At 35.9% G+C, this 25,316-nt stretch overlaps 1 protein-coding gene across 1 annotated transcript; it reads left to right on the plus strand.

The window, feature by feature from the left end:
- The first annotated feature begins 300 nt into the window (after window positions 1-300).
- UFL1 (UFM1 specific ligase 1) lies at window positions 301-25,316 on the plus strand. Its single transcript, XM_072855518.1, has 19 exons — window positions 301-431; window positions 1,225-1,370; window positions 2,452-2,480; window positions 3,238-3,335; window positions 4,187-4,301; window positions 5,537-5,667; window positions 6,310-6,368; window positions 9,748-9,894; window positions 11,071-11,246; window positions 11,965-12,144; window positions 12,530-12,653; window positions 15,582-15,704; window positions 18,036-18,156; window positions 19,144-19,307; window positions 20,443-20,573; window positions 20,716-20,796; window positions 21,602-21,687; window positions 22,139-22,319; window positions 23,031-25,316. Exons 1-19 carry the CDS (start codon window positions 355-357, stop codon window positions 23,241-23,243), a joined length of 2,382 nt encoding a protein of 793 aa, XP_072711619.1. The 5' UTR covers window positions 301-354; the 3' UTR covers window positions 23,244-25,316.

Consider the following 25,316-nt stretch of genomic DNA (forward strand, 5'->3'; position numbering starts at 1 on the left):
ACATTTCACACCAAGTTTTAGCCCTCACCCTGTCAGAGAGGTTGGCCTCACGCGGACAGCACAGCAGCAGCGCCCAGGCCCGAGCTCAGGACACCCGCATCCCGGTCAGCCGTGATGGCACTGCGCTGAGCCTCGCTGCTGACAACAGCTCTGCCTGCTCTCCTGGCTACGTCGGCTTTTTTCTTTCTTTTTTTTTTTTTTTAAATGACGGCGGCTGCGGCGAGGCCCGGCAGCCCAGGGGCGGCTCCCGCCCGACAGGTGGCGCTGCGGGCGGCGGCCGCGGCGAGCAGGTTTGTCCCGGCTCGCTGCCCGTAGCCCGCCCGGCGGGGGCTGACGTGTATCGGCGAGGCGGCGATGGCGGCCGCCTGGGAGGAGATTCGGCGCCTGGCGGCCGATTTCCAGCGGGCGCAGTTTGCTGAGGTGGCCCACAGGTGAGCAGGGCGGTGCCGATACCCGCTGCGGCCTCTGGAGCCCGCCGCCTGCCGCTGCGGACCGCCTGCCGGCGCCCCCTCCCCGCGCCGGCGGCCCTCCCTTCCCCCACTGCGCCCCCACGGCCCCAGGGAGCGGTGTGCCACGGCCCCCGGTCCTGACACACAGCGGGGGCCCAGGGGGTTCAACCAGGCACTGCCCCTCCGCAGCCCCCCTTTGGCTGGCGCTGACCTGTGTGTCGGTGCTTGTGAGCCCCGAAGGGGCATTAGGGCCCCCAGGGAGTATATGCAGGTCCACGAAAGTGGATGGGTTTGTAATCAAGCCGCTAAACATCGTCACGGCTCCAGTACGCTGTTTCTTCCTGACGTGTTGTTGAGTAGTTGAGGTTGATGCCCAGAACTTGTTTTTATTAAAGAAAGCAAAAAAATCCCAAGCAAGCAAAACAAAATCCTAAAATTAAAAAGTACAGAAGGCTCAAAGACACAAATTCTGTAAGCACAGCTATTCCTAAGTGCACAGGCAGGTGCATTCTCACAGCAAAAGGGGCTGACAGCTGTTCAGGAGAAGGGTAAAAGTTGTTTTAGAGAGATATGACCCACATAAGTGAAGCCATATGGATTATTTGGGGGACAACAAGTCAGATCCTGAAATTAGTTTTTTGTCTTAAAAAGTATTCACACAGAACAGCAAGTAATCTTCATTGTACTTCCTGTGTTTAGTATTTTTGAAACATCAATTTAAAGACAATTTTAGCAAGTACTTAGAATAACTGAGTATTCTTTATGCTGTTGATAGATTGTCAGAACGGAACTGTATAGAAATTGTCACTAAACTGATTGCAGAAAAGCAATTGGAAGTAGTGCACACACTTGATGGAAAAGAGTATGTCACTCCAGCACAGATTAGTAGGGAGATCCGCGATGAGCTTCACGTTTGTGGTGGTAAGTGTGGCATTTGCTTTCTTCCTCTGGATTTGGAAGTTAATTTTGAAGACTACAGAAAGAATGTCAAAGTTTTCTTCAGTACCCTTAACCTTGCAAAAAAAGTGAGCTTGCTTCCTATTGCTTCATCTACACATTCATTCACCTCCTGTTATTTTATTTTCACTTCAGATCTGTGTTAAGCTTTTAGGTAAGCATATCAAGATATGTTACTTGGTTCGTTTTCACCCATGCAGAATTTCTGCGGTAGGAGTGGTCTAAGAACCCTTTTGAAGGAAATTTCGCATTTTAGTATGGTTAAGTATCTGGCCCAGATGTTTGGCCTTGACTCAGAATTTCAAAATCATTCTCCTTTCATGTCATTAGTAACAGTAATATTTTTAAGTTGTCATTGACAAGTCTTTTATTTTACGAGGATGAAGAGCCATCTACTTTGTAAGATCTGACTTAGATATATAAGGGAGCAAATAAGCTTCAAACTGCTTTTTGTCAATTGTTTAGTGAGAAGACAGTGTATTGTACTTTTAGTACAAACGTATTTAGTACAAATATATTTAAGGGTGAATTCACGGCATCATATGTTTGGAAAATTAACTTCCTTATTATGTTCATACAGATTAGCCATTTTCTTATGATTACAAGTATGCCTCAGTTTGTGTTATGCTGTTGTGTATCATATCAGTATGATGGCTTGAATTGAATTTAAAGTTGCTGGGTTTTGTTAGTAGCATGCAAATGTAGAAAGTTTTGGCAATCTCTGTTTTGATACTCTTGGACTAGTGGTCAAATCCAGATCAGCATCAAGGCAAAAACTAATTGGGAGGGAGTTTGAACAGTGATTTTTACTTCTGGAATTTCTGTATTGGTTTCTCAGCAAGGCCATAGGGTAGAACAATATGGGATATCTTGCACTGACCACCTGTGGTGTCTGTGATTTGACAATATATAAAGCTGAAGTTGGTTTAATTGGTCTACAAAAAAGTAAGGAAGAAATATTTTGTACACGATGGACTATGCTATATTCTAAATCTCTTCAAACACGTTTTATATACTAAAAGTATATTTGTACTTTTTTTTGAAGGTCGAGTAAACATTGTTGACTTACAACAGGTAACTTTTTAGTAATTAAAAACTATATACTTCTTTGTTTTCTTCACCATGTATATTGTAAATACAAAGTTCACCAGTTATACTCCAGCTAAGTTATTTTTTTAAAAGAGAACAAACTTTATGAAGAGCTGGTAGCTCATGTCAGAGTACTGCTGATTACTTCATCCATCCATGTACTGCTTTATTGAAAGCTCCTATCTGCTTAATGATAATCTAGGACCTCTGAAATCACCACCAAAATATACACATTTTCTTTATGGAACTCTTCCTTTGTAAACTAAGGGGGGCAAACAGAAAAGAAATATGTTTCCCATTTAAATTTAAAGCTGCAGGAGCGTGCATAATTAACTTTGCATGCCTCTGGATCTTCCCTCTTCCTTCATTAATCTCTTGTCTCCACTAATCTTTATCCTCCAGTAGTCTTCCTCTGTGACTAATTTTCCCTTCTGGCCTGAGTAAAATTACTTGGAATCAGAAAACCTTTCTGAAAGACAATTTAGTATTTTCTGTTTGTAGCTTTCTGGAATTTTTTATTATATAGGTTTCTTTTAATGTTGTCACAGTTGCAAAGAGAGCTTTTTCCCCCTAAAGCATCACTGCTTTATTCCAAATCACAGATTAACTGTATGCAATAGTAGTAAAAAATAAAAGCAGCTTTCCTCAAGACATAGGAATGCACAAGTATAATATCTCAATGTTTGAGAATTAATTTCAATTTAAAGTTCTGATAAGAGGTTTCATTGGGGGGTTTTTTTAGGTAATAAATGTGGACCTTCTGCACATTGAAAACAGAGCTAATGACATCGTTAAATCTGAGAAAACTATTCAGCTTGTACTGGGACAGCTTATAAATGAGTGAGTACTTTCAGGAGCAATATGTATAATTCACATGTCTTTTATTTTTTAAAATGCATACTAAAAGTGATGGCCAGCCTTTGTTGCTTCTGAAGTGAAATACATTTTTCTTCACTGCTACTAGGGCTGCTTGGTGGTGATCGGTGCTTCTTTTCCAAATGGCGAATGAGGCCTGTCCCAGCAGAGCATCCAGTCAATCCATGGAGCAAGGCTTTACTGAATGTCTCTGCCCAGTATCCTGCACTTAAGAGGCTTCATTTCTTATGCAGTGTCTTTGTGTACAGCAGCCAAATCTTGTTTGCTCTGAGGCTTTGCTATCTGCCCCAGCTACTGACAAACGCTCTCATTTTTTCCCACCTCTTGCTTTACCTCACAAGCCTAAGATGTATGAGCAAGTTATTTCATGACATTCAGCACACTAACAGCCACTGAAGTAATACTCTTATGGGGTTGTCTCTATTATTGATTGCGCTGCAGGATTTATTCTTGGCAAAGAATGTGAAGTTCCTGGCTCTCTTGAAATAATTAAGACCTATCTTGCTCACTAAAGCCCTTTTCTAAGTCTCATTAATATATAATGTTTTCCTGTTCCTGCTTTTTGACAGTTTAATACAAGCAGATAAATGGCCAATTTTAATACTAGCTACTAGTTAGCAGGCTTTTTAAAAAACCCCACATTTCCGCTGACATTGTTCTCCTTTATTCATTTAAAATAACTTTCAGTTTGTTTTTGCAAAGGTGCAACAGAAGGAGGTATAGTGCCAGGTCAATTAATAATTCAGCATGTGGCTAACAGGTTGATCTTGAATTTCACAATGTGTTGGGGTTTTTTTTTCTTGTTTTTAAATAAGGAGTTACCTGGATCAATTAGCAGAAGAAATAAATGATAAACTACAGGAAACTGGCCAGGTGACAATATCGGAACTCTGCAAGGCATACGACCTTCCGGGAGACTTCCTGATACAGGTGATGCAAGCCACCAACCTAGCAAATGTAGAATTGATTGTATTCACCTTCTTTTGTTATCTTTGCAATATCCATGGCTTTAATTGTGATGAGCTGCTTGTCATTCTAAGCAGAAAAGTATTAGATACATAAAGGTTGCAGTGTAACAGCTATTCACAGGTTGAGGTTGATGTTTGCCTTTTCACTACTGGGCAAAGTTTCTTCAGAATCTTCATGACTGTTAGGAACAGATTAGGATTAGTAATGTTAGGAACAGGTTAGATTAGTGTAAGCTCTGAAAATTTTTTTGTTTGAAATATTAAAGATGTAGTGGTAATTTTATCAGTCTCATTAGCTACCCAGGAAGCAGAAATACAATGGTAGAGACCTTTCAGTTTATTCAGAAAAGGTAAAATAAATGTTTGTTTCCAGAAGCTGAAGCCAGACATTCAGAATAGAAACAAAAAACTATTTACCTTTGTTAATGACTATTGTAGTGTTTAAAAGGATTAGGGGGAATTCTCTTACCATTGTTGACTTTCAGTCAAGGTTGGATTTTGTCTGGAAGATACTTTTTTCAAACAGTAGTCCTGTGGTATGTGTTAGGTGAACAGTCATATTAGGTACCACAGACAACCTTGTCGACTCTCAATTTATGAGCAGATTTCCTCTAGTATTTGTCACATGATCAGCTTCTACAAAAACATTTCTAACATACAAAAATTATTACATGGTTTCTCTTTGTTTCCTGGGTAATGTTTCCTGGATTTAGTTCACTTTGCAAGGATGCACATTTATAAACTGTTTGCACCTCTTTCTTTTGTGTTCATTGTTAGTAATTTTTATCTTGACTGTTTGAAAAAATGGATAGTGAATTCATCTGCCACTGGTTCATACAAAATTAATACAAAGGTTAAATCTTAGTTTTAATTGTGCATCTCCAGACCATACTTATTTCTTTTGCAAAGTTTTCTTTCTTCATTAAATACACATATATCTGATAGAAGAGGGCATTATTAGGAAAGCTGAATTCCCTGAAGTTTGGAGCATGGGCCATAATGGCATCAACTTACGTGTAGTAAGACACATTCTCAATATACCTAAATAATAATTTCCACTTGTAGTCCTCATTTCTGAGTATTTTGCCTGTCTTAGCAAAACTAATTTGCTGATCTGTTAATATAGATTTTTTGATTGATTTTTGTTTAACATCATTAATATACAGTTTTAGCAGTCATCCCAGCTTCTATTTACAGGCATTATCCAAGCGTTTGGGTAGAATTATTCATGGACAACTAGACCAGGAAAACCGTGGAGTGATTTTTACAGAAGCCTTTGTGTCCCGGCATCGAGCACGCATTCGTGGTCTCTTCACTGCGATTACTCGGTAAATTGCAACACCTGCAACCACATATTAAAATACTTTTACCATAGGTCTTTACAGACCAAATTCACTTGCGATTAAAAAAGAAAAGAAAATAAAGATCTATGGATAGATTTCTTTAAGTGTAGTTCAGTTCCTGGGGTGAAATATTTAGTTATATTAGACTCACTTTTTTGAAACGGGGATCTCCTTTTGAAAGGAAAACAAGGAAGGTATAACAATATACAACATACTTAAGTTTTTTGGCTGAAGAAAGTATTAATCAGCAGTTCTTTCATTTGTTTGGAGAGTTTCTATCCTCATTGTCATTCCACTGCTCCCCAGTCAATTACATATTGATGTCTACCCACTACATGTGATTATAGATAATTTTTCTCATTAAATCAATAACCTTCTGTGTCAGTTTTTATGAAGAGAAAAACTTGGGACAGCAAAAGTTTCCTTACAATAATTATTGTCGCTTTGTTATAACTTCATAGTAATTCAAAATTAAAACCTTGTAAGCTGTGTTAAACATCAGTGTAGCACCCTGGGGCTAAGATATTATGTAGTTTTGTCCATCAGGAGTAACCTCTCTTATTTCTAGATTCTCCACATCAATTTCAGGTCATTAACTTACATTGTTTTGTTGTTCTTTTTTCCAAGGCCTACACCTGTAAGTAACTTGATCACTCGGTATGGATTTCAAGAACATTTACTTTACTGTGAGTTTCATTCAGACTGTTTCGTATTTTTGTTAGTTAATTCATAGATTCTTCATTACTAGAAGTATGCTTTCAAAGAAGCATTTTAGTATATAGCCTTCATTCTGGAATGAAGAGCAATATGTTTCTCTTTAGTGTAAAAAGTGTTAAACCTTTTGTGCTATCCATAACTGAAGAGATGTTGTCTGTATCTAAAGCAATGAAAGCATACGTTGATGAAATGCCTCTGGGGGCAGAATGATGCAAGAAGTACAGTACTCATTTTGTCATCTGTTTTGTTATTTGCCTTTAGCTACTGGCAGTTTTATCAGTGAAGCACACAAAAGGGGACAGATTTTATGTAGCCAAATGGCATTAACTGCTCTGGATTTTATTTATTGACTTTCCTCTGTGATAGCGGAGGCAGAGCTTTTGTTACACTCTTAGTTAAATGTCTTTATATGCTGAGAGATAAAGCGTATCCTTAAACTGTTTGCTTTTATTTTCCACAGTTCTTTTTTTAAATAGAAATGCATAAAGATTTCTTATCCAACTGCTGAAACTTTTAGGCAGTACTTAACTGTTCCTCACTTCTAATGTTGCAGCTTTTCTTTGACTGCCCCTTCCCCATCTGTCCAAAACGCTGCTTCAAGCATCATTAGTCTTGTATGCTGGCTGACCAAGTGCTGCTGGTCTTCAGAATCCTTTAATGGTTTTCTATCTCTTCTCATGAAAGTTAATATTTCTCTTTTGTTTGATTGGGTCTTTTTGCCTTCATGGCATTGCACACTTTAGCTCCACTATAATATCTCTCCTTACCTTCTTGTTCTTTGCGACAAGCCCATTCATTAAAAATTAAAACCTTAGCATTTAAATAAAATCATATGAACACTCTACTTTTACATAATCAATTTAAGGTTTCCTCTTTTTTTTTGGAATGCACCATCCAGGTACTCATAGATTAAAAGGAAAATCTGTTAAACTGCATTATAGTAATGTTGCAGTACCCAACAAATATCAGTATGCGATTACAGTCTTTTTCAAACAGATCCTGCAAGTACATGATCATATTTTGCTCATGTACAGTGTTAATGTGAGTTGAAGTTCTAGTGTTTTCCTGTCACTAGTAGTCATGGCTAAGTGTATTTCTAGTACTTCTTTTTCTTGGGCTTTTTTGTAGTGAGTTTGTTCATCTTTTTCTTTAGTTTTTCTTACTGTATTTCATTTCCTCTGCAGTTTCATAAGTTTCAAAGAGCTTTTTATTCACTGTCAGAGCACATTTAATTTTGTTCTGTCCATTTGCTGAGATACCATTTCAATTTCACAAATGCTGGAAATTGAAAAATATCTTTTAATGATGTTACTTATACTCCTCGCTTTTTATCTTTGTCATTATTAGCAATGTATTTTAAAGTGGTCTTTGTCAGTTTTGTCTCTCTTCCAGAAAAAAAATGTAAGTTCAGTGTACTGTTTGTATAATTCACAAACAGCTAATTATTTAATCAACAGTTAGTGTTAGACAAGAAAAACAATAGTCTGTGGTTCTATCACATAGCTGTGCTGCTATTCATGTTAAGCTGGCATGAAGTTATGATAGAAAATAATTTTAGAAATGAGAAATTGAGTTAAAACACTAATTACAAAGCATAATGAAAGCACAGATGTTCTTCATTTCTGAATATTGTGTTGCTGGCACAGGCATGGAGGGATGCTTATTGTCTTTGCCAGACTTTGACAGAGACCTAATAGGACACTACAAAACACTCAATCACCTTTAAAAATAAGTGTGAGATTACAGTAGTTCTGCAAAGGTCCTGTTGTTTTATTTTAAAACAAAAGACTATCTAGGCATAATTGTAGTAGGGGCTCTGAAATCTCCTATGAAAGCACCTGCTCTGCCCTGGAGTTTTAGAACTGGCACTTGAAATAATACAAAAATTAATTGGCATCTTCATTTCTTCCCCTTTCTATAGAGACTCCAGTTCATTGCTAGTGCTCCACAAAACTGTTTGAAAATCTGTAAAAGTTTTACACTTTTTCCCAAAATATTTGAATAAAAACAAGTTGAGATAGCAAACAGAGAATGAAACTGTATTGTCTGACAATTGCTTAAGTAGAATAGGCATGTTAACTCTATTTGCTAGGGTAACTAAACTATTAGTGAGTATAAAAATCTAATGTCATTTTCAGAATCTGTCTTACAAGCTCCATTTTAGACCAGGTGACTGAACCATGGCAGAACATGATTTCTAGCTCTTGTCTTACATTATGTAAAGCTGTATCTTGTTTAAATCAGTTTCTTTTTCTTCTACATTTTTTCAGTGTAAGTACTGTTCAGCTTTGTTAGTGGCAGTTGTGTTCAGTAGCTGCCAGCTTATAGAGGCTTATCTACACTATGGGCATATCTGACAAAAAATCATGATTTAATATGCAGTATTTCTTCTGGAACCAGGTTTTCAGGTAAATTTTCTTGTGTAGGTGAGCTAAACCTTGTATGCTGTCTAAGCATGTTGTAATGTTGACTGCTACTCGTATTTAATGAGGAAGAAGCCGTACCGTGTGATACCATTCAATGTTCTATTCCAGGGTAAAATCTGTCTTTTAATGAATAGAAACCAACACAAACTGAGGATAAAAAAAGCCATCCAGTAAAGCTCTGTAAATCAGCAGAGCTTGGCAGTTATGTCACTGATTTTTTTTTTAATATATCTAGTGACTTACAAAAAGGCAAAAGCAGAACATAGGATGCAAATCAGATATTCCTGTGCACCTTTAATGAATTGAAAATACCTTATTTAGCATCAAGAAAGGCTTAGTACTTTGGTACTACCAGTTACAATACGTTCTTTGTCAACAATATTTGTGCATTATCAGGAGGTTATTAGTGGCAACAGTGTGAACATTGTAAACCATGAAGATGGTCAGCAGTAGGAGGTGCTTACATTTATGCAGTTTAGGTAGCAATTTTTCATGTCATTTTAGTGTATTCAGATCTCTCTTTTTTTCATCTTGGTTAACATGCAAGCAGTGAATTTGAAGAGAACAGTATTAATAAAATGCTCATATATTTCATTGTCTGGCCAGAGAAAGATTCTTTTATGACTACTTTTCTAAATTAGAAGCTCAAACTGTCCAGAAATATGTTCAATACAAAAATGTTTTGATCCTGCCATTGTAGCTCACTGTTTTGAAACATTGTATGATTTCCAGAGCTTTTATCAAGACATTCTCATAAGTGTTAAAAGTAATTGATAGAACTCACAAATGTTTCCCTAGAACGAGCACAAACAACTAATGTGTGGGAAAAAAGAAGAAACAAAACAGGCAAAATAATTGCTGTGTTTTGATTAATGGATATATTGAAGTCGAAAATGTTGCTTCATTTATTTTCTTCTTGTAGCTGTGCTAGAAGAACTTGTTAACACTGGCCGTCTGAAAGGCACCGTGGTTGGCGGGAGACAGGATAAGGCTGTGTTTGTTCCAGACATCTATGCCAGAACACAGAGCAACTGGGTGGATTCCTTTTTCAAGCAGAATGGTTACTTAGGTAATTAATCTATCTTCTTGTAGATAAAATATCTTTCTAAAACTAGTTTAGGTAATTGGTCTTACCCTGATATAGCTAGTGTCTAGAGTGAAGCCTCACAAGAATAAGTGGAAATCAATACAGAAGTTGATACTCCTTTGTTAAAAGACCATCTTGCTTATAATGATATGTGTTACTTTGTCACAAAGAACCATATTTCAGCAGAGACAACCGTACTGCTAAACAGTAACTTTATTTCTCACAAACAGAATTACAAAGGCTACTTTTATTACAGTTCTGAAAACATTTCTTAGACTGCTCATTGCAGACTTTTCAGATTATCACGTTTGACCCACATGGTTGGAGTTTCAGTCCAGGTGTCCGGATTACAACCAAACTTTGGCTGTTAATAGTCCAGACAGCCAAGTGTGCAGTGCACAGGAAGAACCTTTTCCAAAATAAGATTTGTAGAACTGGAGCGGGTAGCACTAGTGTCCTGATTTGAATCCAGATAAGCCTATCTAACTTAAAGCTGAGTGATGCTGGACGGTAGTGTTTTAAAACAGGATCTATGGGGAAATGTGGACCTGAATAAACAGAGGAATGTGCCCTTATGATCCCAAATGACCAGTCCCTAAATAACAGTTAGTCTGGCAGTTTGAAAAGGTTCAGCATAATTTACTGTAGTAGTAGTAGTAAGTGTTTCTGTAATATTGCTTGACTGATAGAGTATCTGTCAAAGTCTTTGAATGTTTTCAGAATGTCTAAGTATAAACTGCTGAATAGTTGAAATGCTCTGCTTGTGAGGCATTGCACGATTCTATTAGTATATTGGAGTAACTTTTGAAAACAAAACATCTTGACATTGTATATATTGTAAATATTGTTCATGTTATATTACTTTGGAAAGATAATTGCAAAGATAAACTTAATGGTATAAGAATCTGGAAAAAAAAAGTTTTTCCAAAACTCGGACCAAAGTCATGTCCTTGATTTAATCTTCCTATTTCTATTAACTGTGTTTAGTTGTAGCTTGTACTGAACTAAGTTTTAGGTCAGCATCAGCTTGAGGCTGCATTTACTTGTATAAAAACTGTATGTAATTCTTCATTTCCTGCTTTCAAAAAAAATTACCACATAAGATCCTGTATGTATATGAAGGTACTTAAATGTAACAGACATCTAACTACTTTATAGAATTTGATGCGTTGTACAGACTTGGCATCCCTGACCCAGCAGGCTACATTAAAAAAAGATACAAGTCTACACCACTCCTATTTCTGAGAGCAGCTTGTGTTGGTCAAGAAATTGTGGATCAAGTTGAAGCCTCTGTAGAGGAAGCCATCAGCTCTGGAAACTGGATAGATGTAGCAGTAAGCAATCCTTTCAGTTGTTGTTGGATTTATTTATTTTGTCTCATTTTTGTGTCACATGATACTTTATTGAAACTGCAGATATGTATAATGAAAATTCCATGTTGTCAAAGAAGAATATTCAGTTTAAGTAAAATAACAAGTAAAAAGTAATTATTTGCCTTTAAGTTGGTCTGAACAAACAGGGGAAGGACATATCAGTATTCAGTTGATAGATACCTAAGACTAACTTCCATTTCAAAATTAGTGCTAATGTATTCTGCTAGACAGCAATATATTTCTGTGGGGGGTTTTTTGGAAAAAAGTTTAAACTGAACTCTTATGACAGTTTCAGTAAGCAGGAGGATATTAGCCATTTTGTCCTGGCTAAATCCTAATTTTAGGCCTTACAGCACTACTTTGTCGCTTGTAAGGAGGCCTGCTGTTGTTTTGTGTTTGGTGTTACTCTGTATCTGTTGAGCTGCATTTTGAAGAAGTTGCCATGTGTTTTCCCAGAGGTAACACATTCTATAGCAATGTTGATTTGGGATGTTAGAAGATTTAAAATAGTATTTACTCTTAAATTACTAGTTTATTTTTAAAAGTGCAATATATTCTAAATAGTTAACAGATGTCAAATGGGGGGTGTCTGTGGATTGTGTTGATCCACATACAAGTATGTCTGTCCATTCTAGAACAGATTATTGTACGTAAATGATTTTTATTTTCTTTACCCTAGACTCTTCTGCCTAGCTCACTGTCAGTAGAAGATGTTGGGATTTTGCTTCAGCAAGCAATGAGATCTTTAAACAAAAATTCTTCAGGTTTAGTCTTCAGTGACACCATTGTGGTCAGTGAGAAATTTCTAAGCAGCTGTGCAGATCTTTTTTCTGATATGATGCAACAGAAAGCTGAAAAGGTACATGTTTTTTTATTGGTCAAGATGCAATATATGTTGAGTGTTGGAGTCTAGTTTATGTGACTTTCCATTTGCTGTTACCATCTCTTTACATCTCATCTGAAACATATCTTAAGAAGAAGGGCAAAAATGAAGAAAAGGTTTGTATATGTAATCAGTGTAATTTACTGTATATTCAGTTGCACTCGGAGAACACCATCACACTAACTGTATGATCAGATGCTGAATTTTGAAGATAAGAGTAAATGTCTCCATGTGTTGCACTTGGAAAACATGTTGTTAGATTAGTATACTTAAAAATGGCCAAATGGCTTAAATGTTTATGTATGTATCTTTTGTTGCTGTGTGTATCTTTTTGCTATTAAGTGCATGTTCTTCATTTTAGGAAATGAAAAATAACAACCCTGTTAATTTAATCATTGAAGAAGATTTAAAACAGGCTTCTGGTTTAGAGAATTCATATGCTAATAAAAAAGACAAAAAGGATGAAAGAAGAAAGAAAGCAACAGGTAAGGCATCAATATTTAGCTTGAGCCAAAAAAAAAAAAAAAGAGGCTTGTTTAGCAGTGGGAATATTCAAATATAAAGTTACTATATTTTGTAGTCCATTAGTTGCCTCCAGTCCATTGCTGAGGATATTTAAAAAATAATCCAACCACTTCTCATCATTATACCGTAGGTGTAGATATATCTAAGCTATGTCTGTGAGAACTAATTTCAGATTTAGAAGTGCAGAGGAAGTACCATAAAGATATCTTGAGTTAATCCAACACAAGGCAGCTGGCTTTAGAAGCAAGGAATCCATGTTCATTTATCAGTGTGTACGGTGTGGTCACATAAGATTGAGTGGCGCAGTGAGGACTGACCATACCAGTATTAGCTCAGGGACCTCTGTACCATTTCTTATTACACAGTCTGGATACAGTCTTACTCCCCACTTTTCAGGGATCCAGGAAAATGAAAATATTTCTTAATAGTCTTGAGAAGTTAATTCCAAAATCACTCTGTCTAAATTGAGAAATGAGGTATTAAGATGGGTTTTTTTGGAGAATACGGTACATCTTTCCTGAGAATCCCATGCCAGACAATTTTCTGTTGTTTGCACGCAGTTTGTACACACAACAGTTATTTGGAGATTCACACAGTTTACTTCAAGGTATATTCTGGGTTAAATTAATCCCAAGCCTTACTCCATTTGTGTGGTGGCTGTTTGGAATAGATTTTAATCTGAGGAAGAATAAAAATGTTTTAACTCTTTCAAATCTTTCTTTTTATTTGTAATCTTTCAAATTATTCAGAATAAAGACTGAATTTTCAGTCCCAAAAACTTTATGTGGCTCTTGTGTTGCTACAGCACAGCTGAGCAATCTATGTTGAACTTGCATGCAGAGTTTTATGTGCTACTGAAAGTGACAGAATTAGAGCACTGATGCATCTAGCTTAATTGAATATACTCATCTGCAAAATAAAACCTTATATTCTACTCTTAAAAAGGCCATGTCTGAGTTGACATGGAAACTAAACTTATTCTTGCAACAAGAGACAGAAGATTTTTCTAGGCCATAACTAAGCCAGAGAAGCTTGAACTTTAATTGAACTGTCGTAAATAGAATGACTTCAGTTTCCAGCCCTCTGAGGAGCAAAACTCTACTGAGCATGTACTCCATGTCTAGACACATTCATATGGACAGGTAACATATGCTGCACCATCAGCAAGCACTATCCTGAAGTGTTCTTTTTATGGACTGTTAGGTGTATTACCTTAAAACAATCAACATCACGGTGTAAGGATGAGATGTTGTTATTGTGTATTGGCAGAATGTGGCCAATGTCACGTTGCCTATCGTAAGGTCTGCGCATGACTATATCAATATCTGTTGTTTAAGTGTAACCTGACATGGCATAGTGTTAATGCAGTTCATACAAATATGGATTCTGCCATGTATTGGATTAATGAAAACTTTCAAGATGTATTCTCTATTGTCTATTTATAACACCATTTGCAACAGTCTGTTACAAACAAGTATCTGTAGAGGCATGTACTCTTGAAATCGTTTCTGTAGGTTACAGTCCATGTATCCTGTTGTCATAAAATATGGCTTTTCTGGCAGTAGTCTCTCTTGGTTCATCTCTCTCTGGATAAGGTCTTGACTGCAGATTGCAGCTTTTTCTGTATGGCTGTTAAAGTGGAATACAGAATAAAGGGAGCTTGTTTCCAAAATAACTAGTGTATTCCACAGTTGACAAACAGTTTATATCTGCTCAGCTGAATGCAGTCACATTTCAAATAAGCTTGTGAAAAACTTAGAAAACAACTCTTTCATTTTTTTGGAGAGGTCACAAACTCAGAAAGTCTCACAAGTACACCATCCGCTTCTAGCTGCAGGTGAACTAGTTTGCTGTTCCTGCAAAGCAATGCTTAAAAGCCCATCTATAGCACGTAACAGATGCAGTTAGCTTTGTGAGTAGTAGCCTCATGTCTTTGTGTTTCCTTTTCTTAAAGGATAGTACTATTACATAATGTAGTTATTTGAAATCTTGGAGCTTATATTTAAATGGAAAAATAACTACTTTCTCAAGACTTAGTGCATGTATAGAACCAATTCTGGAGTTTAGATTTCTTTCAAGTGAAAAAAGAAGGGAACAAGCTGTGAAAAAGGAAACAAAGAGCAGAAGAGTTTACCTTTTGGAGAGGGACTGTATTGCAAATTGAGATTCTGTTTGCAGTGTGAATACATGGATTATGGGACCTATTAACTAAGTAATTTGTTATGTTTGTCAGAACTAGAACATCTTGTTGCTTTATCGTCATCTAGGAGTAGTCAAAAAAGAATTAGTGTTCTAGTTAATTGAATGCTTGCTTCCAAGAATATTTTGGATAAATGCTTACTACATAGGATTCTTTCTCTGAAAGTTAACAAAGTTACATTATCTGTAATATTTTTTAGTAGCTCAGTTATTCAGCATCACTGAATAAAAATGCTAAATGTTTACTAAGATGCTATTTTCAGTCAACAGAAAATGTTACTGTTACATTTATTACATTAATGTTACTGTTACATTAATGTTACTGTTACATTATGTAACATTATGAAAATGTTACTCCTGTTACATTATGGATACTCGTATCTCATCTATTTTCAGTTGGGAAAAGATACTGCTCTTTTTTTTTTTATGCTATGTACATTTGATATGATTAGTATTTGTGTTTATTAATGACATTAGCTTAAACAAAGCTTTGACTTAGTTGCCTTTTTTTCTTAAGAATGAAACTTACGGCCCTAAGATTCTGGAATATGTATTGTAGGTTACATTAGAATCAGGTTGTGTTTTTTAACTTCAGCTTTAACGAGTAACACAGCTGAATTACCATAATATTGTGAACTTTTCTAAGTGCTGCAGCTTTACTGTGTACTAAGCAAATAATTCTCCACCAGAGGGCAGTGGAAGCATGCGAGGAGGAGGAGGTGGTAATGCTAGAGAGATCAAGATTAAGAAAACCAAGAAGAAAGGGAGAAAGGATGCTGACAGTGATGAAGAGTCACAAGTAACTAGCACAGGTTTGTCTTTTATTTTGGGCACTATCTATTCACACTGACATGTTTTTATCACTTGCTTTTCCACATCTCTGTTTTTCCCAACTGTATTGATAAGGTCAGGTAAAATATCAAAGAAGATGAGAATACAGTTTAGTTAGAATTGTGTCAAAGGATATGATGTTGCTATTTAAATGAAATGGACATACCGTATTCACTGAAAAGTATAACTTAGTCTTTAAAAAAGAAATTTAAGTAAAGAAAATGAGAGCTTTTTTTTTAATTATTTGATTTTATGTAGGAAATGCCTTAAATTTCAGGATGAATGTTATACTTAGTTTCTTAACACGTGTTGAATAGTGTATGATAAATAGAGAAGTTCTCATCCAGTTCCAAAGCTTAATTAGATTAAATTAACAAATCATAGCAATGAAACAGTACTTAGGTGTTTTTTCTCATAGCAGTTAAAATACACAGTCAAAATAAAGTTTTAGTATTTTAGATTCATAAGATAATAAGATTCATCTTGTTTAACTGAGACTTCTACATCTGAGCTAGGTACCTTTATAACTATTGACTTTGTAATGGATGAAAGTAGGTACTTTGAAGACCTAGTCTGTCTCACTTGTTTTAGATGTATATTACAGGATAAGTTTGAATCGAACCCTATTGGTGCCCATTTCTCTACCTTTACTGTTAGGAGAAGGAGCATGGATGGCTTCTTCAGAAGCAAACACCTACATTGTTAGACTTTTAGCAAACAGTGGTTGCAAATGAAACAATCGTAATTATGTGTTACTTCTTTTATTTGATGGAGTACCAGAAATGAGTGCTTCCATTTTATATATAGTATCTAGACTTTCAATACCGACTGAAAAATACTTTTAAACATGGTGTTTGAAGTTGTGGAGTACAGCATCTTAATTTTGTATGATACTACTCTCATAGATTACTGTAATTCACATATAAGTGAAGTTATTTTTCAGGACTGCTCAGTTACTGAGTAAAACAGTGTTAAATCATCTTTTTTTTGGTGTAGCCTTTCATGTTTTACAATTGTTGCTATATTGTAATAAATAGATTGAACCAAAATCCCAAGATAAATTCAGATGTAACCATTCAAATATAAATAAGACCATTCCAAAACTTGATTTAAGCTCCTTTTCCACCTGTTTATGTAGCCTTGTATGTTGTTCACTGCTACTGTGGCACAACTAGGAACATCACTGATTTCCTATTCAGCTCAGTTCAAAGAAATAAAACCTAAGAAAGACAAGTGATGCAAATGAAAAACAATTGCTCACCACCAACCGACCAATGCCCAGCCTGTCCCTGAGCAGCAGTCCCCACGCCCAGCTTTCCCCTAGTTTATATACTGAGCATGACGTCATATGGTAGGGAATATCCCTTTGGCCAGTTTGGGTCAGCTGCCCTGGCTGTGCCCCCTCCCAGCTTCATGTGTATCTCCTGCTTTCTCAGTCGGTAGAGCATGAGAAGCTGAAAAGTCCTTGACTCTGTGTAAGCACTGCTCAGCAATAATGAAAACATCCCTGTAGTATCAACACTGTTTCCAGCACAAATCCAAAACAGCCCCATACTAGCTACTATCAAGAAAATTAACTCTACCCCAGCCAAAACCAGCACAACCTGGTTTATGCTGCATCTGGAACATGGAATGACTGTGCTTTTCTGGTTCCCTGTCATCATCCTGATCTCATTCTTATATGTAAAAACTAAATTCTGCAGCATGCAGATAAACTTCATATTTTGTCCAAAACCAAAATACAGATGCACTAATTCATATGCATTTACCAGCAGCATGTAAGTTGAATTTATTACTGGAACTTCTTGTCTGTTTTAGTATTCTTGCTTTATCATGTCTCAAATTTTATACTGTAACCTCAAGTTTAGGATACTCTCTGTTACGTGACTGTGTACCTTACTAAATGGGGTTTAAAAAAAATCCAACAACCTTGTGAAATCCTTCAAATAGGAACATTCTGTTCAGTTTTGGCATTTTCAAAAACTATTTGGTCTTGGTGACATCATTGTTTCTGAACTAATGGATGGGCCAGGCCGTTTGAAATGTCTCACCAAAAATGCGTGTCCTCATACAATACTTAGGTTGCCTACTACAGAAAATAACTTCTAAGTGATCAAAAGACAAATTTTGCCAGTTTTTCATATGTGTAAAATTCAACCGTTGTGTGTAGTCATCCCTGTTTTTGCATTGTTGGTAACGCGCTTCTGTGGAGGTTTGGACTTTGAGACATTTCAATGTCTCATGCCACAGAGTAACTGCAGCAAAACTAAATATAATGTTTTCTCAATGAATGTTTCTCATGGCTGCTATAGGTAGGAATAAGCAGCTGGAGTTCCCTTTCATGTCACAAGAGGAAATTCAGGATGTTTTAAAGACCCACATGCAGGATTGCCCTGAAGAGCTTATTACAGAACTTGCTGAACATCTAATAAGGTAATTTCAGTAATTCAACTGGAGTTAGAAAGTCTGTGATTCACTTCAGATGAATCTTCTCTTCAGTCTGTTTTCTTGCTTAGAAAAAAATGTTTTGCTGATGGAAGTGAACCACAATATTCTTTGTCTGTACAGCTCCATGTTACGTACTTGCTTACGTATTAGAAAGCGATGCTGACACAATAATGAGAAATAATGCTTCTGCTTAGTAGTAGGTGGTTCTGTGGCCTTTGTCAGCAAGCATATTTTCAGGTTCATGGGTGTATTTCCACCCCCTTACAGTGATCCATGTTGGGGTTTCACCAGTCCCATCTTCTGTACAGCCCTTGGTATATGTTCATGTTCTTTGTCTTTTGTGGCTCCGCTGGTACCTGTGTGAACTGGGCAATAAGCTAGGTCAGCAAACTGTTCTAATCAAAGATGAATAACTTCTTTTAAAAGATGTTCCATACAAGAGAGAGGATGTGAATATGCGTGTTCAGGGCAAAAAGGACGATAGGGCTGTAACAGCCCAAGCTTGAATAAACTTGGAGTGCAATGGTAACGGCATCTTTAGAAGAGCCTGTGCTATTTTAGTGTAACTGAAGTCTTGCCCTCTAACAGCTCTCATTGATCTGAAATTTGTCCACAGACCCCTGACAGAGTTTGTGAATAGCATTGCTTCTGGAGATCTTTTCTATCTTTCATCTTTTTCCCATTTAGGAGTTGTTACAAGTTAAAACCTTGGCAAGCATTTACATACCATGCATACTGTAACCAATAGTACCTCTGCAATTACAAAAGTACATTTTACTTTCCTGGTGCTTTTTTTCCTGATTTCAATTATTTGCTTTTTGTTTATCTCACCACTCTGTGGCATTCATGTCGCATTCATTTACTGTGTAATGAGGTAGCTTTCTCTGTTGCTGATATATTTGGAAAAACCTTCTACAGTTTTACACTTTGCTTAATGTTCCCTTTTTCTCCTTTCTTCTTCCCTATTCTAAGACCTTTAACAAAAACTTATCAGGAAGTTGTACGTTCTGTTTTCACGTCTTCAACATCTGCCTCTGGAGCTAGCAGAAGACAGACTATGAAGGACTTGCAGGAGGAATTCTCAAACTTGTACAACAACATTCGGTTATTTGAAAAGGGAACAAAGCATTTCACAGGTACAATAAATGTATACTTTAAAAAATGAATATGCTCCTTCAAGGGAGTTGAATTTATTCGAGAACCTACATTCAAGGTCAAAGAAGAGCAGCAGTTTAAAAAGGAAAAACTTAGAGATGTGTTTACACTGCCTAACACTGACCTTATGCTGGAGTGCATTGTTTTGCACACTTACTGAAATACGTTCTTTATTTCATATCTATAGCCTGTTATATCTTCTGTCAAGATAATTGTGGGTTCTTGTCCTTCCTTCCAAAGTGTTTGCATCCCATCCCAGGTTTTAGTGTCTGGGGGGAAAAAAAAAAAGAAAAAAAAAAATTAGTAAGCTTACTTCATTCTGTCACCTGTGCCACTAATGAAAAAATTGACTACTACCTGATTCTAAGAAGCCCCTGTTAAAACCTCTTTCAGGTTTGATAGTGAAAGTAGCTGCTCTTTGAGGGTAGTTTTTCAAAAAGGTGTAGATTCATTTTGCAGTGGGTTACTTTGTAAGGTGTCTTCTTTAGCTACATATATTTTGTGACAGAAAAGTAGCATTAGGAAAATATTGTAGACATTTCCAAGATGCTCTGCTGTATTCAGTTTTCTTCTAGAACTTTCCCTGCAGAAAACTTATAACTAAAGGAAACACTAGCAAAAACCCCCAATATTCCTATGTTTAGGAATAAATGGAATTATTTCTCATTAGCCTCTCTTCTTGTACATGTGTTCTGTAGCCCCTTTTTTCTAAAATTCTACTGTTTCAGTTTTGAAGTCATGTGCCTGCTCTTCTGTTTTACTGTTTATCCTGTAGACTTTTCCTTTACATACTTTTTCCTTGTTGATGGATAGCAGTGGTTGTTCGTTAGTGGTTCAGGAGGATTGTACAGGGACTAGTTTACTGTTTATGCAGGTACACCTTTGAAATACTAACAGTGCATTAAAATGCGCTTAGAGACCTGAAAGCTCACATTTTTCACTGAAGAATGTTCCATAAGCAACTGCAAATGAGGGATGTTAGCTTCATGTATCCAGATGACTTTCTCATACTACTCATGGTTGATAGAGTCCACATTATAGGAAGTCCTGTGATAACTGTCATAGGAATCAGATAACTATAATAAGTTCCTTTTAATCGCTTATTTCTTTTAACAGATGAGACTCAGACTAACCTTGCCAAACACCTGTTGAAGACTGTCTGTACTGACATTACAAATCTTATTTTCAACTTCCTAGCATCTGATTCAATGATGACAACAGAAAATTATTCTACAATCACAAGTGAGGTACACAGATAACAGCTCCTTTTTAACAGTCTCAAGTAGATTAGTGATGTTTATTTAATATTTAATTACCTTCTGTTTAAATATGCCTACAGCTAAAATGGTAATTAATATTACAGATTACTTCCATTCTTGTCTCATCCAGGTCCGGACCAAGATTTTAGGTAAATTGCCAGAAGACACCAAAGGTCCTTTAATTAAACTGCATAGTTCTCTGAATGGCAAGGTAAAGTGATCCAGAATCTTTGAGTTCAGATTTTCCATTCTGCTGATACAATGCTAATAAACAGCTGACATACATAGTGTAGTACATAACTGCTGCTGCTGTGAAGGGTGAAGGCAAAATAATCTTTTGAATTTGTGTAAGTCAGTGAGAGTAAGTACATTTTCATATCTGTGAATTTTAAGAGGTAAAAAGGTGATCTTACATTTTGATACTGATAGTCACCTAGCTCTTTGCTTCCAGATGGAATCCAGTATATCTTTTATGTGCACGTGAGAAAAACAAAAGCTGAGAGAGAATCCACAATTTGAAGTGGTTGATGTTTCTTGTGTTTTGTTCCAGAAGTTCCTTGTATTTTGTTCCAGAAATACATGGGATTGTTCTCCCATGTATTTCTTAACTAGTATATTTCTTAACTAGTAAAATCCTGGATGTTTAAAAAAAACACTTCAGATTATGGCAGTCTAAGTACAAAGAAAAGTAATTTATTAGTTCTTTTATGCAAAAGGCCATACTGATATGTTTCTTAAGAAAAAATAGATCTGTAAATAATTGTAGAACATGTATTCCTTTTTTAATTCCATTTTTTAGACTAATGGATTATAGTTTGTTCTAGTTTTTAAGTATATGAACTATTGGAAGATTAATAAAGTTAATTTCTACTAAATACTTTTTACTTTCTCTTTTGTTCCATAGTTTATTCCAAATGTATTCACAGTCATCCGTTCATGTGATTAATTGTGAACAGTAGTTAAACTTTTTAATAATCTGCTAACACAGATTAAATATTTATATCATTTTTTAATAGAGTGTAGAAGATTTTCTTTCATGCCTTGATTCTGCAGTGGATATTTGTGGTATTATGGTGAAAAAAGGAGACAAAAAGAAGGAAAGGTACCTTAATTTTATTTATTCTATGCATAGTATGTGAAATGTAGCTCTGTTGCTGCACAAATGTTAGATGGTTAGTTTGGTAGCAGTCACACGGAATGTGTAAGTAAGAGGCAGTCTTTCTTTCCAGATTGTTTAACTGAAAAATACAAAGTCAAGCAGTCCTAATTCCATGGGAGAAGGAGGAGGGGAGGATTCATATTTAGCTAATTTGCTTGACTCACTGCTTACTACAACACAGTTTATAAATTCTTTAGGGGGCTTCCAAAATCTGAGCTACACCAGTGCTAGCTTTTTTCTTTTTTTTTTAATGTGGAATTTCACGTAAAGAAATGGTCAGTCAGAGGAGAAAATTAAAATTAATTGAAGTTAGATGTGTTTTAGAGTGTATTATCAACTACTATGAGACAAAATGATGAACATATTTTTATATAATGTATTCCTGTTCCTTTAGGCAAGTCCTGTTTCAGCATAGACAAGCTCTGATTGAACAGCTAAAAGTCACCGAAGATCCAGCTCTTGTTCTGCACCTGACATCAGTACTGTTATTTCAGTTTTCAACCCACTGTATGCTTCATGCACCAGGAAGATCAGTACCACAGATCATTAATTTCCTAAGTGGCAAGATCCCAGAGGTATTCCTTTCTAGCTTTTTAAGGGGAAACTACCTTTTTTTATGACACAACATAAAAGTTGTGCCTTATACTATTTCTGCTGCATAAGACTGGCACCCTTGTGTTTCATGTCTAATTATTACTTTATGTACAGAATACACAATTTCTCTGGTCTGTATTGTATTTCAAACCTATCATTTCAGGGGTCTGTCTTCAATATTTTTTTAATAAAATTAAAAATCAGGCTGTTATTAGTACTGTAGCTTTTGCCTTTATCCATAGAGACAGCTATGTACTGGGGGTTGTTACAATTCTTATAACTGAAAATTTTACACTCTCTTTCCTCCCAGCTAGAGCATGGTTGCTTTTTAAACTTTTCTAATTCAGTTTTAAAGAAAGATATACCTTTTCAAAAGTAAACATATTGAAATTCTATATTCTAAACTGTCAAAATTGGTGATGTTTACTAACTGCATTGCTTTCTTGCTTCAGTCGATAATTGTCCTATTCTTGCAGCATGGATGCACTTTCATTTTTCTGCCTCTTTGAATGTCTCTCAGAATTTAGGTTGCAAAATACCTTGATAGAAATATATTTATGTATCACTAACCCTCTTTAGGCAAGAATGGGACAATGCCTTTTTAAAAATTTAATCTTTAATTAAAGATCTGTTTACCTTCTCCATAACATTGACATTCCTTTGTTTTGTTCTGGTTTTTTTTTTCACCTCAGGATCAGCATTCTCTGTTAGTCAAATACCAGGGATTAGTAGTGAAACAATTGATCAGCCAGACTAAGAAAACTGAACATGGAGACAGTGACACAACAGATAACCTGGAAGAGGAGGAAGGAGCAGATACCATTCGAAAAGAGCTCCAGGAAATCACTACCTCTATCAAAGATCTTGTTCTCAGACCTAGGAAATCTTCTGTAACAGAGGAATAAAATTATTATTCAGTGCATCCACATCCATGATACAGTCAGATTTTATTTTTTTTATCCTGAAGGGAAGGATAGCAGAAAATGCTTGACAAACTTTAAAATTTGGCTTCTAACAATTGCAAATCACAGCCAGGGAACACAGTTGTTGAGTGATGGTGGCAAATGGAGTTTCGTTACGTACTACTACAGTGTACATGTAACACACATTAAACGTAGATGTGACAGAGCACGGTTGTGGACGGTTTGGGTATGAAATTAGTGTTTTTTAATTAGCACCTTCATGTGAGGCCTCAAGAAATGGTTATTCTTCAAATAACAGTGTGTTCTGTTCCATACACACACAGGCTTATAGTTTTACTTCTCTAATTTGGATTCATAGTGATCTAAGGATTGCATATAAGTGTATATAAGCCTGTATATCTTAATTTCAAATACTAGTTTTGAAACATATACTGATACCTAATAGTATACCAATGAAAGGCCATCTTTAATTTTTATATCATTAGTGGAAGTTTTCAGCTTCTGTTCGCTGGACCTCAACAGGAAAAACATTGAGTACAAGCGTCTATTGCTAAACTTAAGAGAAGTGACCCAGTACTAATGTGAGTTTCTAAAGGTACTGAAAGCTTATGAAAATCAGCACGCTCATGCTATTAATGTATTCTGTTAATGTCCGTAACAGCAGTTCATTTAAAACGTAATTCAGACAGAGGAGGTGATACCCTTTTGCATTGGTATTTTGGGAGTGGATAAATACTGTTATGCCTGCCATATTTTACATGCTATGTGTTCATTCAGCGGACTTGCTGAGTTCTTAGACCAGTTCCCATAGCAGTTAGAAGCACTTGCTTGCATTCTGTCAGCTCCTTCAGAGAACTTGTGGTATTCTGTTTATCCTAAGTTTCTTGAAAAGAATTTAGTTTATGATCTTTCTATGTAAACTTTATAGACCAAAATATTGGCTAAAGTGTTTCCCTCAAGATTTTTACCAGCCTTATTTTTACATGAGTGGTACTTTATGTCTTCAGGAAAGTGGAAAAATGTGTAAAATAGAGTTCTGCCACTATTAATGACATAATTCTTCTATCTCAAATATACTTCTAACTTATTTTTAAGAGAAGATAGTTTTCAAACCGGAAATATTTTAGTTGTATTAGTTCAGTAATGCCCATTGATTTCATGTGTGTAATTTCAGGTTTTTGCATAAAATCGAGTTTGAGTAGTAAGACAAGAAATAGAGTTCTTTTCACTAAAAATGTCATTCATCCATTCTTGCCAGAATTCTTTCATGCTGAAAGAAAGCAAATTTTGTGCAAGCCCTACTCTGTTCAAATATTTCTGTTTTCCAACAGTTCACGTATTCTATAAGCTTAATCATAAATATACCCAAGCCTGAAACTGCAACAAATGAAAGCTGAAGAGGCCAAGTATGGAAGCTCAGTAACATATTAACCAAGGTTAACTTAATTTTGGTAAGGTAAAAAATTGAATTTTATACATATATAAAAGGCAATAATGTTTAACAATGTTCACATCAATGCTGATCTTTTACCAACTGTAAGGCAAAACAGTTTGCCAGTTGTGAGGCAGAAGCAAAGGTAGTTGTTTCTCTTTCCTTGGCTGAAGGCTATCATAGCTGACAGTAAAGGACAATGAGGAGTAAGAGATGAAAAATATTCAGGCTGTTTAACTTTGTTTAAGAAATAGAGTTTGCATACAGGGAATAGGTTTGATTTCTTGTTATTTAGCCAGAATAATTATTAAGTTCCTATACTGAATGTAAACAATTTTATATGACATTGAGCTATTTTGTAAATAATATGCCATGTGACATTCTGTATGCAAATATGAAATTATTTTAATAACATTAAATGAAGTATTTAAAATGCATTCTGTTGACTTAACCAATGGTTGATCATCTTACAACTTGCAGCTTTCAAACAGCAATTGGTAATATGCACCATTTGATTTAACATGCCATTCTGAGTGTCCCTGTATTTTTGTTTGATACTGTTTTGTGCTGGAATAATAATGAAGTTATTATAAAATTTACTATATCATGTGTTAGACTTGCTA

Source organism: Ciconia boyciana, chromosome 3, assembly GCF_034638445.1.
Source record: "Ciconia boyciana chromosome 3, ASM3463844v1, whole genome shotgun sequence".
In the NCBI taxonomy this organism is placed as follows: Eukaryota; Metazoa; Chordata; class Aves; order Ciconiiformes; family Ciconiidae; genus Ciconia; species Ciconia boyciana.